The following is a 16,734-nucleotide window of genomic DNA, read 5'->3' as shown; positions in this document are numbered from 1 at the left end:
AGGAAGCCAATGTCATTTTCTTTTCTTTCTTTCTTTGTTAAATTTATTCATTGCATATCTCACCACGGGGCTATTCTAGGTACTCTCACCCTGGGGCTACTTTAGGTGTTTTACAGCAATGAAAAGGAAGACATGAAAAGAGCCTAAACAAAAGAGAAGTAAAATAATAGAACAATAAAACAAGCTATGGAAAAGAAAACAACAAGAAAACAGCAACAGGATAAGGAAGAGATGGAAGGGTGGAGAGCAGAGAGCAAGGAGGAGAGGGGAGCCCGCCATCAATCCAGCAGCCACCTTCTGTATGGAATTCCCCATTGGGTCCCCATTTGAGTGACATTGCTGAGACGTGGGCTTATTAGGACAGCTCAAATGGTAGATATTTTTCATTCTCATCATGCTTCGGTGTCTTGCTTTCCAGCAATCAGCAATTGGATAAATCAGTCTACTCAAAATATATTGGGTCTATCAACTCAGTACATCTGAAGCATACCTGTTAGAAGACAGACGTAAATCTTTATTGCTGTAGATATTATGTTTCTTTCGGAGCATATTTTGTAACTGTTAAATGCACCATGAGCCCATGTCCTATCTGCTCCTTTGCTTTATTTCCCTGTCTCTTAATCAGATTTCCTTTGCTTTTAAAGGCTAGATATTGAAGTGGAGTAACTACTACATAAACTTGGAATTAATTCCCTCTAATGTGTCATCCAGGATTTCATTTCAATTGTTTCATTAACTGATAGCTGGTTTCCATACATGAACTGGCCAGACTTTCTTCCCTCTGTCCCTAGTTAGCCTTCTTAATTGTCTCTGAGTAAAGGATTGTATCACAGAATGTCAGTGTGACCCAGACTCTAGACAGATAAAGTCAATATTGGCCAGTATCAATGGGCCTTATTGTTGGTTATTTGTGTGCATATCCCAATTTCTTCTTTCGGTTCCAGTATGTGGAAATGGAGAAAGAGCCATTACTTCCATGTTTAGAGTAATTTTGAGTAAGTAAAGTTTTTAAAATCCATAGCCAATCTCTACTAATTTTAATTTTGAGAAATTACAAGTGCAAACTTAATAGACTTTTCAGGTTTCAAAGAAAGAAAGAAAGAAAGAAAGAAAGAAAAGAAAGAAAGAAAGAAAGAAAGAAAGAAAGAAAGAAAGAAAGAAAGAAAGAAAGAAAGAAAGAAAGAAAGAAAGAAACTTTCCATACCTTTGAGAACTGTTTTGAGCATTTTGAATTATTTTATAATCTAAATTCATGTAAGCACTGCTAAATGTTGTTCTAAAGAAAAATGTGTAACTGAATTTTTCAATGTTCTACTTTGAAGCGTCAACTTGCAAGCTTACTTTTTGACCTTGGATGTACCTCTTCAGCTCTGCAGCTCTTCAAAAAGCTTGAAATGTGGGAAGATGCTGTTATCTGTTATGAAAGAACAGGCCAGCATGGGAAGGTAAAGTACTTTCACTCTGATTACTGTTTTTAATGTTTTTAACATGCTGTACCTTTTGTACCTATATGGTTTTCTTCCCATCAACATCTACCACTTCAAAAGTTGTATATGTTATATATAATATGTTATATATATATATGTATACTGCAAATAATGCAGTAGCATTTAAGTCAAAAAAGATGATCAAAGAAAATGAAGGGGCGGGGGAGAGAGAAACAAGGACAGTTTTTTAAAATTAAATCTCTTGCTTTTGAGGGAACCAAAACTGAATGTAGCTACATGTTTTACATTAGTCTTCAAGAAAAAAAAATGTAATTAACTTGGTGATAAGTAGGATTCCATGACAGGAGACATTCTTGAGAAAATGAGCAGAAATTGGGTGGGAGTTCCTAAAAAATGGAGACACTAAAAGCAAAGGAGGGCTGGGAGCAAATGAAGCCAATGAGGATTCATTAAAAAAAAATACACACACACACACACACACTGGAGGCTTGAAGATCAGAAAGGATGTACATAGGCGATGAAAAAGGGGAGATCTTGTCAAGAAAAATTGTGGAAGGGCTAGATTTGTAGAGTGGGTATTAGAAATTTGCTTTGGAATGCTAAGATCAAAACTACTTTCTTCAAATACATTTAAATATAAGAAAAAAGAAGCAAAGGAAATAATGTCTGCTCAGTGAACATTTGAATATGGCAGTAAATTTGAAAATGGCAATAAATTCCAGGAAAAAAGTAGGAGCACTGAAATTCTATTTTTGCTCGGTCTCCAAAGGGGATACCATCAAACAAATTTAAGAGCAGGTTGGAGTACCAGGATCCTAATGTCAGTTTGATAGAAACACAGTCAGGGTTCCTAACTCCAGGAAAAGGGGGTTTGCCTCCTAGCTTACTGAAGAAGCTTACTAATGATTTCCCCAACCTTCTATTCACTGTCTTTGAAAAATCTAGCTAATGAGATACCAGATGGCTAGAGAAGGAATAATGTTTCTCCTCCTTTAAGGGAGAGAAAAAAAGAAGGATCTGGAAGCCTCAGTCCAGGGCTGAAGAAAGTATTTAAAAGGCAAACATCACAATTAATGCCAAGATAAGCAAAGCACTCCTTCACAGAGCATTAAAAGCACTATGTTGTTTGGAAGGCCATGACTTTGGGTGTCTGTGCATGTGCTTCATTTCTCTCATGGGCCCCATTAAATATTCTTTTCTGCATTGATCAGCCTCCACCTTAAAATACTGTGTCTAATTCTGAACACCAGTCAAATTCAGATGGATACTAAAAAAAAGACAACATAAAGAATCAGGACATAGAAAACTAAGTTTTAAAAGACAGTTTGGAAGAATTCAGAAAAGGCACTGGAGGGGATAATATTATAGCCCATTTCGAATGTTGGGGGAGGGCAGGGAATCCCACAGAATAAAGGCAAGGCCTGTCCTCTGTTGTTCCAGATCACAGAACATAGAATAGGTCGTGGGAAATAGGTTCTGGGTGAATGGCAGGTATAGCTTCCTGATGCAGAAGCAGTTCAAGGGAGGTAACAGATTCTTCTTTGTTCAGAAGTAGAGAGCTGTCTCTCAGGGTTGCTTTAAATGGAGCACTGAACAAGGCACGAATCATTTAATTGGCCCCATCCAGTTCTGTGATTCTCTAGGTCAAGGCAGAGAAATGGAGAACTAAGGGAGAAGAGAGAGCTACGTGAACATTCTGATACGATTCCTACAAAATAATTTGATGGGTTGGGGGGAGGGGTGTAAATCATTTCCAGATTGGTTTGCTGGTGTTGTCTTGCTATTTTTCTCTAATATTATCCCTTATTTTCCACTTAATTCTGTGCTTTTATCTGAATTATCTTTGGTAATCAGTGTTTCGTTAGCAATCTGTATGTTTTGATAGGATATCCCATGTTAGACCTATATTCAGAATTAGATGGCTAATGGCCCATGGTGGCGCAGTGGTTAGAATGCAGTACTGCAGGATATTTCTGCTGATTGCTGCCAACAGTTTGGCAGTTCGATTCTCACTGGCTCAACCTTCCATCTTTCTAAAGTCAGTAAAATGAGGAGCCAGATTGTTGTTGGGAGGAATATGCTGACTCTGTAAACTGCTTAGAGAAGGCTGTAAAGCACATGAAGCCGTGTATAAGTTTAAGTTCTATTGCTATTAAACAAGTCATAATTCTAGGTCATGATAATTTCAATTTCTCACCAACATTGAATTATATTACTGCCATTATCAAGATATGTGAAGGAGGCTGGTACTGATATTAATCCATAGTAACCTCAGCTATGCTATATTTTTAAAGATGCTTAGAGAGTTAATATTTTAAACAAGTGTTTTTATTGCACAGCTGTAAACTCATAGGGTTTTTTTAAACAAATTCTCTGCAAGAATTAGAAGCTCAAGATATATATTTGCAATATTTCCAAGTTTCCTATAGAAAGGAACAGTGAAATGAAAAAGGCAGTCTGGATATGAAAAATTCTCCAGTCTAATTGCTCCCAATGGACTGTTGATTCAAATTCCATTTCTAAACAGTGCTATGGTTGGAAGGCGTACCATTGAACAGAAGTGCTCCATGTTATCCCTGGTATTTGGTCGGAGTTAGACCATTCTCTGGCTGCCACATTAATCTCAAAACCACTTTCAAATGTTTAGTGTGGGCTGCCAAACAGAGCGCTTCCTCCAGCATCTTTTACCAACCTTTAGACTGTTCTGGGTGAGAAATTAACAAATATTTAGGATGTAACATCCTGACGGTTGCATACCACCAAAACAAGAAATCCAAATTCTGTGATCTTTAAAACATTATAGAAAAATACATCCCATCCCATCCCATCCCAACAGTCCCCAAATGCAGGAATCGTAGACTGTTTGGAAATCAAACAGGATGTCATAGGCACCCATCCAATGTCATCTATATCCACCCAGTTTGCTCTTCAAACAACTAGGTATGTGGAGCAACAAAGTGTGTATTTTCATACTTCAGACATCGGGTAATTCTTGTTGGTTTTAAGAACATACTTATTAACAGCCACAAGTCTGCCTAACATACTGTAGCCATTATTTGCAATTCCTAAGTATGGTAATTACAAACCAAAGAATCCATGTCAATGCAAAATTGTTGTTCTTTCATCAAAACGTTTGTGAAAGGGTTAAAATGGCAACATAAAAATCATATCAACCTGAAGGCCATGTATTTCCTACTTCTTAAGAATTCTTTTTATTTGGATAAATTCAGTAAGTACTGCTTAGAAATAGAAATGGCTGAAGTAGAGGCCTGAAGGGAATGGCAGCTGGATGAGACGATCGATGCCCAATGATTCTATAGCCCCATGTCCTGTCCTGCTCATTCACACATATACATATACACAAACAAATAAACAAACACACACACACGGTGTGAAGTCTTTATTGAGGCTTCGCCAGCCCCAGATGGTATCACCCAAGATTCACCCTACACAGGAACCAGCACAAAAACCAATGAGTCCAATCCTTGAGCCTGAGAACACAGGGGAAATCCTTAAAGTCACCCCCTAGTTCAGAGTCTCAAGCCAAGTCCATGGTTGGAGGACAAATCACGGAACCAAAGTCCAAGTTTGAGAAGTAAAGTCCAAGTCTAGTCACAGAGACAAGATTCCAAACACAAGAGGCACGATCAGATGCATGGCAAGAAATGGATGAATTGTTTCCAGCATCGCTTTGCTCAGCATGCTGATAAATAGCGAGGAATGGCTGCCTCTTTGTGAGTAGCCTCTCCAGCCTCCATGGCAGTCAGTGCCATGGATGCCCTGGGATACAGTGGATGCCCTGGGATACAGTGAGGAAGGCAGTTCCTCCTCATCCCCGCTGACCAGCTATACAGCTGTGCCCCTTCTCTGCCTTTTTGCTTCTGGCTAGGTGGTGGGGATCGGAATGGGCCAAAAATGGGGCACACGAAGGCCAAAAATGGGGTGTGCAGAGGCTGAAAACGGGATGCAGAGGCCGAAAATGAGGCGTGCGGAGACAGCAATAGGCAATGGTGATCCCTGCAGCCTGAAACAGCTGATCGTCAGGAGGCCAATCCAACCAACAATCAGCTGCTTGTGCTAATCAGGCTGTGCTGAAGCTGACCAAGCTGTTCACTGTTTGCTGCAAGGAGGCAAATTGCTGGGAGGCAGAGGCAGATTTTCCCCCCCCCTTGTTTTCCTCCCCAAAAGCTAGGTGTGTCTTATACTTCGAAGCGTCTTACGGTAAATGTATATGGGAATAATTGTGCTTAGTTACCTTCTTTTATATCACTCAACAAGTCAAGCTTAGCAAGGTTTTAAGCCACTTGAGAATATGTTCCTGTGTTGTATTGAACAAATATATTACCAAAGGATGACTATTTCTCTTGCCAAATAATCTTGTAAATTTCCTCTTCTTTCTGGTTAGGCTAGCTCTGTTCTTTCATCACCTTCTATTTGGCGATGCCAAGACAGAGAATGACATTTTCTCAATCCCTGTTAGTTGTACCACTGAGCTATGTCCTATTTTCTTTCCTTTGGAGTTGATAATGAATTCACGGCAGTTTTAGTTCCAGGTCAGCTTAGAAAATGTAGTTTTGTGAATCTGAACATAAAACGTTATTACTGTGCTGGCTGGCTCTTCTAAAATACACTGACCTAAATTTGAAAGTATTTTGCAAAGATGGGATAAAGAAGCAGTTCCCAGTGCACTTTTTACTTCTGAAATGTTTATTTACAGTGCAGACTATGGCTCTGAAGCGGAAGAGAAAACAAGAAAAAAAAAGAGTATCTGTAGGTTTTTAAATTCTTCACAGTACTAGCATGCTGGGGTTTCTTTCTTTCTGATTGCAAAGGTTAATAATTCTTCCTGACAAGTAAGTCTGGTGCAGATTGTGCAGTTTTCATTTTTAATAATCCTTCTTGTTTATTTTATAGGCTTTGCATCCCATTCTCTGCTTGTTTTTCTTCCATAGTCGTTTTAGTTGCAAAATGTATTTTAAGGCCAGCGCATTGCTAAAACCATCTTATTATTAAGGGACAATATAACAAAGTTACAGATATTATTATGAATTTAAAGCTAATACGAAATAGTGTTGATACCTGCTAAGGGAGAAGAAGTCACGTATCTGAAGATGCTGCCCCAATTCCTCCTAGTAAAACTCTTGTAAGTTATTTTATTTGTAGTTTCAGTTCAGTGCTTGATTAGATTTTCAATAGTGACTTTTGAAAATGGAACAATCACTAAACAGTGGCAGCAACCTCAAATGGATGCTAGGAGGAGTAAGTTAAGCACTGTCTTTGCAACAATTTCTGGCATTTTCAACCTAAGATCTTGCAGAAAATGGAAACAAATTACATTTATGGCTAACAGTAGAACACTGGCAGTGCCTGGATTCTAGGTTCCTCCTTCCATTTCTTCTTTCATTCCCTATTTTCTTTTTTTACCCATAGGCAGAAGAAATTTTAAGGCAGGAGTTAGAGAAGAAAGAAACAGTCGGATTATACTGCCTGCTTGGAGATGTTCTTAAAGACCATTCATATTATGACAAAGCTTGGGAACTGTCTAACCACCGCAGTGCCAGAGCTCAGCGCTCAAAGGGCCTCCTTTACCTTCGCAACCGGAATTTCAGAGAATGCATAGAGTGCTTTGAGCATTCTGTAAAGATTAACCCAATGCAGGTAAGCAACTTTAGCTCCTTAAAACAATTTGTAACTTGGTTTCGTAAATACTCTGCCTGATAACTGAAGTGCCATAAGGCAGCATTTCTTTGGTCATGGAGTTCAGGTGTCATACATTTTGTAAATAAAAAAAACATAAGTGCCAGGATCATTGCCCCCTTTTCAGTAGATAACATCCTCAAAATTTCTGGTGAAAAAATTAAATTTTGATGCTGTTCCTTTAGTTCAAAGTTTGCCGTTCTCTTGCACTGTAGCAGCTGAAGATCTTTTATTTCCTCAGTGTCCCTTGGGGGACCATTTAAGAAAAGGCAGCCTCTAGTTCTACCGTCTTCCCCTGTACCTTCTTGAGAGTGAGAGACAGTTATGCCTTGACAGGATTTTAAAACTGAAAAGACAGAAAAGTATGTTGAGAATACAGCTGCCATTTGCCTTTGTGGGCAGATATTCTAAACGGGAGGCAAGGAATGTTGCAGGTCCCATCCCCTAAGGAGATACATCTGGTGGTGGCTGCCTCCCTTTGGGACATCATCCTTCCGGAAATTAAATTGGCCCCCATTCTGACACCCTTTCAGAAGGCTCTGAAGATGTGGTTCTGCTTTTAAGATAAAATGTGGAACATCTTGTATAAAACAATGGAATAAATAGTTTAGCCATGGATGATTAATAACTGATAAATATATAAACATATGTTAGTTTGACAATGTGAAGATTGATATAGATTGTGAGTAAATGACTACAAAAGTATAGCACAAAAGATACGTAACCAACTGACACACTGTATGTATATAAGATGGCAGAGGATTTTATGTTTTTGTTTTTTGTTTTTGTATGTGTATGTTTGTGTTTAAAAATAAAAAAACTTTATCTAAAAAAAAAAGATGTGGTTCTGCCAGTGGATCTGGGGAATGCAGAGCAGGATAGAGCCCATAAAATGGCTGGTGTGTGTGTTGTTGCCAAGGGTGAGGGGATGGGAGAGGGTTATTTTATTATTTTAATTTCTTTTAAATTGTGTTTTTATTTCCTGTAAACTTCCTTGACTTGCTGTAAGTGGCATATAAAAATTTAAATAAATAAACAAACAAACAAAGCTGTTAGATGGCAATATATTGAAAAAGAAAGAAAGAAAGAAAGAAAGAAAGAAAGAAAGAAAGAAAGAAAGAAAGAAAGAAAGAAAGAAAGAAAGAAAGAAAGAAAGCTGTTAATGCCATCTTCTGAGAGTAGCTCCCAGTCTGAAAAACAGGAACAGGAATTTTGGGAGAAAGTCTTAATTAATGGTTCTATCTTTATGAGGATCTTAGTATTAAGCCAGTTCTTTCACAAACACATTAAGATGCTTGCTTTGGGAAGAGGATTTTATTGGAAATAACATCTCATGCTAGCTATTGAAATTCAGGGAAACAGAACCCTTTCTCTAAAAGTTGTGATTATGAAAGGCCTCTGGTTTTTCACAGCTCTGAGTGATTTACCAGATCCCATTCCATAATTGCCTCCGGAAGTTGTGGCTTCTCTCACTCTTTATATTCTTCTGCAATTTTCTCTCTGTTGGCCCTCTCTAAGGCCTCCTTCTGAAATGTGCAAAGATAACTTAAACACATTTCCTGCAGTTCTGTGGCATACCCTTTTTATCATGGGAAAAACGCCCATATTTCTATAAAATTACTCTAATCCTGCCTCTTCTAAGAAGATAAAAAGTTCAAAAGAAGAGCATTGTCCTTTAATCTGGATTCCATTTCCAAATAAAACAGCCTGAGAAAAATCAGTTGTCTGTTTCGTGATTAAGGAGATTGAAGCAAACTCCCTTCTGATGGATGCTGAGATCGGGTCATGAAGAAAAAAAAAGGAGTATAAATCTGCAAGGAGCTAGAACCACTTCAAACCCTATATTGTAGAATGGGATGAAATCTACGAATGTTATTGTATTTCAGTTTACATCAGTCCTACCTGGCATGGCTGGTAATCTGGGATGATGCATTCCATATATGACCTAATCCTTTAAAAAAAACAGTTAGGTGGTTCCATGGAGTGATTAAATCATCAGTGATACCCATACCCAGGGGTGGGCTGCTGGGAGTTCACAGAGGTTTGGGAGAGCCTCTAGCTAAGATTCTGTGCAGTTCGGAGAACCCCCAAATCCCACTCCTGATTGGCCCTGTCCACCCTGCTGCTCCCCTCCCAGGAGTCCCCACACAGCCCATTTTGGATGCAGATAAGTGCAGGATACATGCAGCAGCTCGGGGAGGGGGAAAATGGGCCTTTCAGAAGTTCGAGAAGGCCAGAAATGGGCCCGTTTCCAGCTTCCAGGGAGCCTCTAGAGCCCAGGGAGGCCATTTTTGCCCTCGAGAAAAGCCTCTGGAGGCCTGGGAGGGCAAAAACGCACACACACCCCCGTGGTACAGGAGGCCAACTAGGCCACGCCCACCATGGCCACGCCAACCCAGCAACCGGGCAGAGAACCCATTGCTAAATTTTTTGAAGCCCACCCCTGCCTATACCTACACACACACACACACACACACACACACACACACACATTCAGTGGTATAATTTTGTACATCTTAAGAAATTTATTTTCAACTTCACATTACTATCTGCAAAAATAAGGTGCAGACAACCTAGGGGCATCAATCCAATTCCATGTAAAAATGACCAAGAATTATTTTAGGATTTCAGTGTTAAATTTCTTGATGTGAAAAGATAACCTAGCTTTACAATGTGGAAATTATAAGAAGCCATGACTTAAAAAGCTGACATAGCCAGTAGGAAGATGAAAAGAGGGATGAAGAGGGAAGTGGCTAACACACACTTGGCTTAGATTTAAGATTTATTCTAGAGAGTATACTGAAAATTTCTGCTTTATTTCTGTGTGACTTCCAACAGATAGTAAACAGTCTTTTTTTAAATTCTAAGTAGGTTCACAATAATGACAAGATGTTCTAAATTAAATTGCTTTCCCTAACAGTGTTAGTGCCATTAAAGTTCTGGTTTTTTAGGACAAACTTCTGGAACCAGAGCACTTTTAATTTTAAATGCATGTCTTTGCATTTGACTCAAGAAGCATCTAGATATTCTAGAAAAAGAACAAAGTAGATCGGACTAACCTGAAATCTGCCTCTTCCTGGTTTATTAGACCCCAGTTGTTATAACGGAACCAGGCCATTCTGCATATAAAATGTTAGGCTTTTCATTATATAACTTGAAATTGAATATATATGTAATGTTCCCTTCTGGGGAACCCAGCTCTGCACCTAGAAATTATGCTTCAAATAAGGTTTTTTTGTCCAATGGGGAAATCCATATTAAGTCATTCCCGAGGAATGAGGAAATGCATGGGGTGTCTTTTTATTGGACCTATTTGTGCCCAAGTATGTGACTTTAAAAATTTGGATAATTATTTAGTGAGGGAGATGTTAGGTTGGGAAATGCTTCTTTGATCCATTTTGTTTTATTTTTCTTTCAGTTGGGGGTGTGGTTTTCCTTAGGCTGTGCCTATTTAGCATTGGAAAACTACGAAGGTGCTTCTCGGGCTTTTCAGCGCTGTGTAATGTTGGAACCTGATGTAAGTAAGTGAAGGAAAAGCAACACTTAGGTGTGCTTTGATTAAATGTTGAACCTGATGTAAGTAAATGAAGGAAAAGCAACACTTTTATTATCATTTCCTACATTTTATGGAATATATAAAATTGGTGAATCTCTCTATGAGTTTATGTTTGAGAATCAGAAAAAGGTTCATTGCAGGAAAAAAAAAGCAGCCGTTAACAGCCATGGAGGAATTGTTATAGAGATAGTACTTGACTCACAACCATTCATTTAGTGCCCATTTGAAGTTACAATGACAGTGAAAATAGTGACTTATGACCACTTTTTCACACTTACAATCATTGCAGCATCCCTGTGGTTACTTCTGATGCTTGGCAACTGGCTCGTGTTTATGATGTTTGCAGTCTCATGGGGTCATTAAGTTTTGCAACTTTTTGGACTGACAGAGTCAGTGGGGAAGCCAGATTCACTTAACTGGTGTTACTAATTTAACAACTGCAATGATTTGCTTAAGAGCTGTGGCAAGAAAGTTCGTAAAACGGGGCAAATCTCACTTTCGGGCTCAATTGTGGTCATAAGTCAAGGACTATCTGTAGAGATCAGTTGAGTTCTTCAGATCTCACTGCACCTACCCAACTGCATAGTGCATATATGTTACAAAGTGTCTTACGTGCCCTAATTATGTGCAGATGCACTGTATATGCATGTACAACATATGTCACAATGCACCAGTTATACGCGTACATATATGTAATGGGCAAATTTAAAAGTGCCAAATGCTCACAGGGTAGCCAAAACCTTTAAAAACTGTTCTCGTATGGGATTTTGTCCATTAAAACTGAAAAACATATCGTATTTTTCGGATTATAAGATACAATTAGTTTTAGAGGAGGAAAACAAGAAAAAAAATCTGTCTCTGCCTCCCAACAATTTGCCACCTTACAGTAAACAACAAACAGCTGGTCATCTTCAGCACAGCCTGATTTAGCACGAGCAGCTGATTGGCAGTTGGATTGGCTTCCCGGAATACCGCCCATCAGCTGTCACCAGGCTGTGGCAATCGCTGCTGCCCATTGCCGCTGCCTATCGCTGCCTTCGCACGCCCTATTTTCACCCTCCGCATGTCCTATTTTCGCCCTCCGCGCATCCTGTTTTAGGCCCGTTCCAGGCAGCAGGGATCACCACCGCCGTTTGATGTCAGTAGGCGGCAGTGGAGGTGATCACCGCCACCTGGAATGGGCCAAAAATGGGACATGCGGAAGCTGAAAATGAAGCATGTGAAGGCCGAAAATGGGACATGCAGAGGCTGAAAATGGGGCGTGCGGAGGCAACAATAGACAGTGGCAGTGGGTGGCGGTGATTCCCAGAGCCTGGAACAGCTGATGGGCGTTATTCCAGGTAAAAACACTTCCCAAAATCATTATTTGAGAAACAAAAATAAAATATTCTGTGGCCACATTGCCATTGTTTATTCTTCTATTCTGTCTGTTCTTCTATCTGCATCTGTTGCTTGCATCAGAACCTCCTTCAGGGTACTTGAGCTTTGCATATCCTAACAGGTGTCAGTGATATATGTTTGAAACTCTCTTATAAATGGTTGATTTGCGCACATTTGATGATATAAATTCAATATTTGTGCTTGTATAAATATTGGCTAGTAGAACAGCATTGCTTGTGGAGAAAAGTGTGTTTATGTATTTGCTTTTAAATATTTATCCCTTCTGTGACAGTTTAATGCTAACATTTTTGTGTGTATTTTGACTGTAGAATGCAGAGGCTTGGAACAATCTATCTACTGCATATATCAGATTGAAACAGAAGTAAGTGCATCAAAGTGGTTTTGTAATTCTTCTTTCCAAAGTAAACAGCCCTGGTTTCCTCTAACTCTGGCCTTTCCGGAATAACATTCAGCTTCTGAACATACTGCCTTCAGGATCCCCTTTATCACCACAAACCCAAGCTCTCTCATTTGGCCTCCCACCATAAATATCATTAGAATGTCAGAGATTATATCATGAAAAAAAAAACTTTTGGAAAGAAAGGCAACTCTTTAGATCTCACCACACTCACAAATGTTACAGTAAAAAAAATATTGCACAGTTAATTAGGATTTCAGGTTCACAGTGAAACTGGTAATGGGAGGTCTATCTGTACCCAGCATATGTTTTTTACATACATATATATATACATATATATGCACATATGTACATACATCTCACACACATACAATACAACTAGAAATTGGTTATGGGTGGTAACTGTGGGGATTCTAATGCAACAAATCTGGGAAAAAGGCCAGGAAGCAAAGTATTATAGAAGCACCCACATCCGGGACTGTACCCCATATAGCAGGGATGTCAGACTCTCGGCCCACAAGCTGGATGCGTCACGCACTGGCCATGCCCACATCCAGTTTAGCGAAGGGGGAAAAAGTCCTGATACGTCACATGACACTGCCGTGACACCATGAGTTTGACACCCCTGCCATATAGTATCTTCCAGATTTATTGCACTAGAATTCCCATAGTTCCAACCCATAACCAATTTGGAAGTTATATTTTTGTCATATCAGCACATCAACATTACAACTGTATCATTATCATTGCAGATAGTCCTTGACTTACAATCACAATTGAGCCCAAAATTTCTGTTACTAAGCGAGACAATTATTTGAATTTTGACCTATTTTGCAACCTTTCTTGCTACAGTTATTAAGTGAATCACTACAGTTGTTAAGTTTTCTTGTCCGAAGGTCACAAAAGGGGAATCACATGACCCCTAGGACACTGCAACTGTCATAAATATGAACCAGTTGCCAAGGATCTGAATTTCGATAACATGACCATGGGGATGTTATGGTCATAAGTGTAAAAAACAGTCTTAAGTCACTTTTGTCAGTGCTGTTGTAACTTCGAATAGTCACTAAATGAAATGTTGTAAGTCGAGGACTTTCTGTACATTTCATGTTAGCTGTTTAATCTGACTTTGCTATTGAGGTTTAATGAAGACTTCAGGGTCCTATTTTTGTTATGAAATAGTTCAAATAATGCGCAGCTGGCAAGAGGGAAGGTGACTACTGATATTTAAATGCATAGCACCATTATTATTTAAACCATAATCCTGTCCTAAAACAAGACTATCTTGTTTTCAACAGGTGATATAGCTAATGATTTGTATTTGCAGTGTTGTTCCAACACTCATTGTGAAAATTGGCTGTTCAGTAATAAGTTATCTTTTCATTTTCCTAGAAATGTACCTTACATAAATCTTACGAGTGGACTTGATATCTTAATTCTGTATGATTGTTTCATTTATGTAAAAATAATTCGGTTGGATATCTTCTTGATAAAACGGCTTTCAGTTTTTCAGAAACATAAGTCACTTGTCAAGATAATTTTTGTTGCTTAGACTGTGTTCCATTAATCTTCTGCTTAAAGAAATGCATCTTCAGAAAACAAGCTAAAGGGTATTTTTATCTTTTTTTTTCTTTACATCATGAAAAACAATTTATCAGCTTTCTCAAAAGAAACTAAAAAAATGAGAAAACCAGTAAGGAGCTTACAAAGTATTGTATACACAGGAAACAAATTGCTAAGAGGGTGCATCGAACCAAAAGCCATAAATAAGTTCAAGAGGTCTTTAGACATATTTATGGAATAAGCAGGCTGAAAGATGCAGTTGCCTCAGAGATTGCAAGGAACAGATAATAGATGCAAAGAGATTCCAAGATGCTCAAGTGTCCTCTTGAAAGAAATGTCTTTTTCAGCAACTTTCAATGTTAATATAGAAATAGCCTAAAGAAACTTTCCAGTTAATCGCCTCTTTAAAAGTAATCATTAGATATCTTTGAACCAATGCCTGTATTTGCTCAGTCCAAACCAGTTGTGATAATCTTTGAGAATATGACTGGGAAACATCTGATAATTCAGCTCAGTTGTTAGGATAAAGGTTCATTGGCTACAGGTCCAGATTTGCAGATGCCACAAGACCATGACTCAATGACAGTTTGTTTCAAAAGACTATTACTGTTTTTGTCATTGTTGCTGTTCCTTTTTTTCCTGCCTTAAAAACAGCCTGTGGTTAACTTAAGGCAGCAAACATACCTAAACGTGCCTCCTATTTTCTGCATAACAGCAACCCCATGAGGTGGGTTGGTTTGAGAGAAAGTGACTGGCTCAAAATCATCCACCTGGCTTTCAGGCCTAAGGGAGGCCTAGAACTTACAGTCTCCTGGTTTGGCCAATACCAAAACCACCATAGTCAGACTAGCTCCCTGTCAGTCTCAAATTCCAAGATAGCATGATTTGGGACAGTATTTTTTTCTGGTTTTAAAAATATATTTGGTTGCTTGGTTGGTTTCCTTTTTGGCAGGAATGAAGTGTACCTTATTAAGATTTTAAGGGCTTTAGGACAGCAAAAATGAGTGGGCTCTGCTGTTAGGTTTCTCTTTGCTAAGTGAGGAGAAACGAATTAAATTGATGCATAATAACCCAGGAAGTTCCAACAAGATTCATCTCAGAAAAGTTTAAACCATTGTATCATTTACTATGCATCAAAAGTGAACCCTCTGCACAGCAAAAACCATGTTTTTGTGCCTTTCTATCTCTCCCAAATTATATGGAACATCTTGCTGAGGTGATCCTCTCTTTTGGGCTAGGAGTCTGATTTCCATTTCTTTTCAATGTCCTTCCATTTGGCAAAGGACAACTTTAATACCATGTTGTTTTCCTCTGAGGTGTTAGAACCCTTACAGCTAAAGGCAGATGTGGATCACCTGTTCTTAATATAAATGATCCAGCCACATAAGGAAGCCCAATTATTGTGTCTTCCATTATGGACACCTTCTAAATGATTTTGTCAATATGCTTCATCAACTGTATTGGATCCCACTAGAGCAAGAGTGTCAAACTCAAGGCCCTTGGGCCAGATCTGGCCCGCAGGGTGCTTAAATCTAGCCCATGGGGCCACCTTGGAAACAGTGAAGGATCGTCCATGGTGCCTCTGCCAACTAAAACAGAGCTCAGGAGGGTCTAAGCGGCCCTCCCAGGCCCCATTTTCGACTGCAATGGCCTCCTGCATCCCTCTTCCAACTAAAATGGAGCTCTGGGGCCCTGTGCCTCCCGAGTTCCATTTTCGTGGCTGGCCATGCCCACCCCAGCCCCCCAAAGTCAAACACAACCCTGATGTGGCCCTTAAGGAAATCAAGTTTGACACCCCTGCACTAGAGGAAATATTTCTCACATCACTGTGAATATATATAAAATTCTATATAAAAGTCCCCTCCCTCCCAGTTAAGAATGGCTTTGTGGCAAAGTAAAGTTGTTTCTTTCATCACTTTTCTTTTCAATATGACAAAATGAAAAGAATCTAAATGAGCAAATGGGGAAGCCTTTAATGAAAAAAATAAAGGTGCCCATTTTATAATTAATTAATGCTTGGTATTTTTTCTTTGTTTCTGTTTTTTTAAACTAGAATTAAAGCATTCCGGACTCTTCAGGAAGCTCTCAAGTGTAATTATGAGCATTGGCAGATTTGGGAAAATTATATTTTAACCAGTACAGATATTGGAGAATTTTCAGAAGCCATTAAAGCTTATCACAGGCTTATGGACTTAAAAGAAAAGTATAAAGATGTCCAGGTACAATGGCCATCCTTTTTATTCATACGTCTAATTTTAAATAATATGTTTCATGACAAGGAATAATAACTTAAAGCATGTTAAATATCTTAAGTTGCCTGCTTTAGAATTCTAGAATTTCTTAGAAAGTAATTAACAATATAACTCTTTTTGCTGCCATAACTTTCTAGCTGTATCAAGACCTAGTAAAATGATCTTTTTCTACAGCATAAGCAGTGGATACCTTTCTCTCTTCAGTTCTGATGGGAGGAAGTAGCAGCCTTACCCCGTTTAGGCTTGCTTTCCTCAGAAAACACATATCCTTGTGAGCTCTACTAACCACCTCAATTGCAAAATTTCTTTTTTCTTGTACTTTCTTTTTTACTCTCCTTAGCATTTTCCTTCTTTGGGAGGCTTTTAGCCATGTGACATGAAAATTAACAGTGTACTACCCAGGAATTCCTCTGAGCTGTC

General features: G+C 38.9%; 1 protein-coding gene across 1 annotated transcript in view; it reads left to right on the top strand.

Annotated features, from left to right (window-relative positions):
- The window catches only part of TTC27 (tetratricopeptide repeat domain 27), an 83,470-nt gene that overhangs the window by 53,052 nt on the left and 13,684 nt on the right, over window positions 1-16,734 (top strand). Inside the window, exons 12-16 of the mRNA XM_026695524.2 lie at window positions 1,323-1,445; window positions 6,879-7,106; window positions 10,564-10,662; window positions 12,411-12,463; window positions 16,116-16,281. Coding sequence (XP_026551309.2) covers window positions 1,323-1,445; window positions 6,879-7,106; window positions 10,564-10,662; window positions 12,411-12,463; window positions 16,116-16,281 — 669 coding nt within the window. The remainder of the gene's footprint in view (window positions 1-1,322; window positions 1,446-6,878; window positions 7,107-10,563; window positions 10,663-12,410; window positions 12,464-16,115; window positions 16,282-16,734) is intronic.

The sequence above is a fragment of the Pseudonaja textilis genome, chromosome 1 (genome assembly GCF_049901715.1).
Source record: "Pseudonaja textilis isolate UNSWEBS1 chromosome 1, rPseTex1.2, whole genome shotgun sequence".
In the NCBI taxonomy this organism is placed as follows: Eukaryota; Metazoa; Chordata; class Lepidosauria; order Squamata; family Elapidae; genus Pseudonaja; species Pseudonaja textilis.
This window is presented reverse-complemented; position numbering and strand designations above follow the sequence as displayed.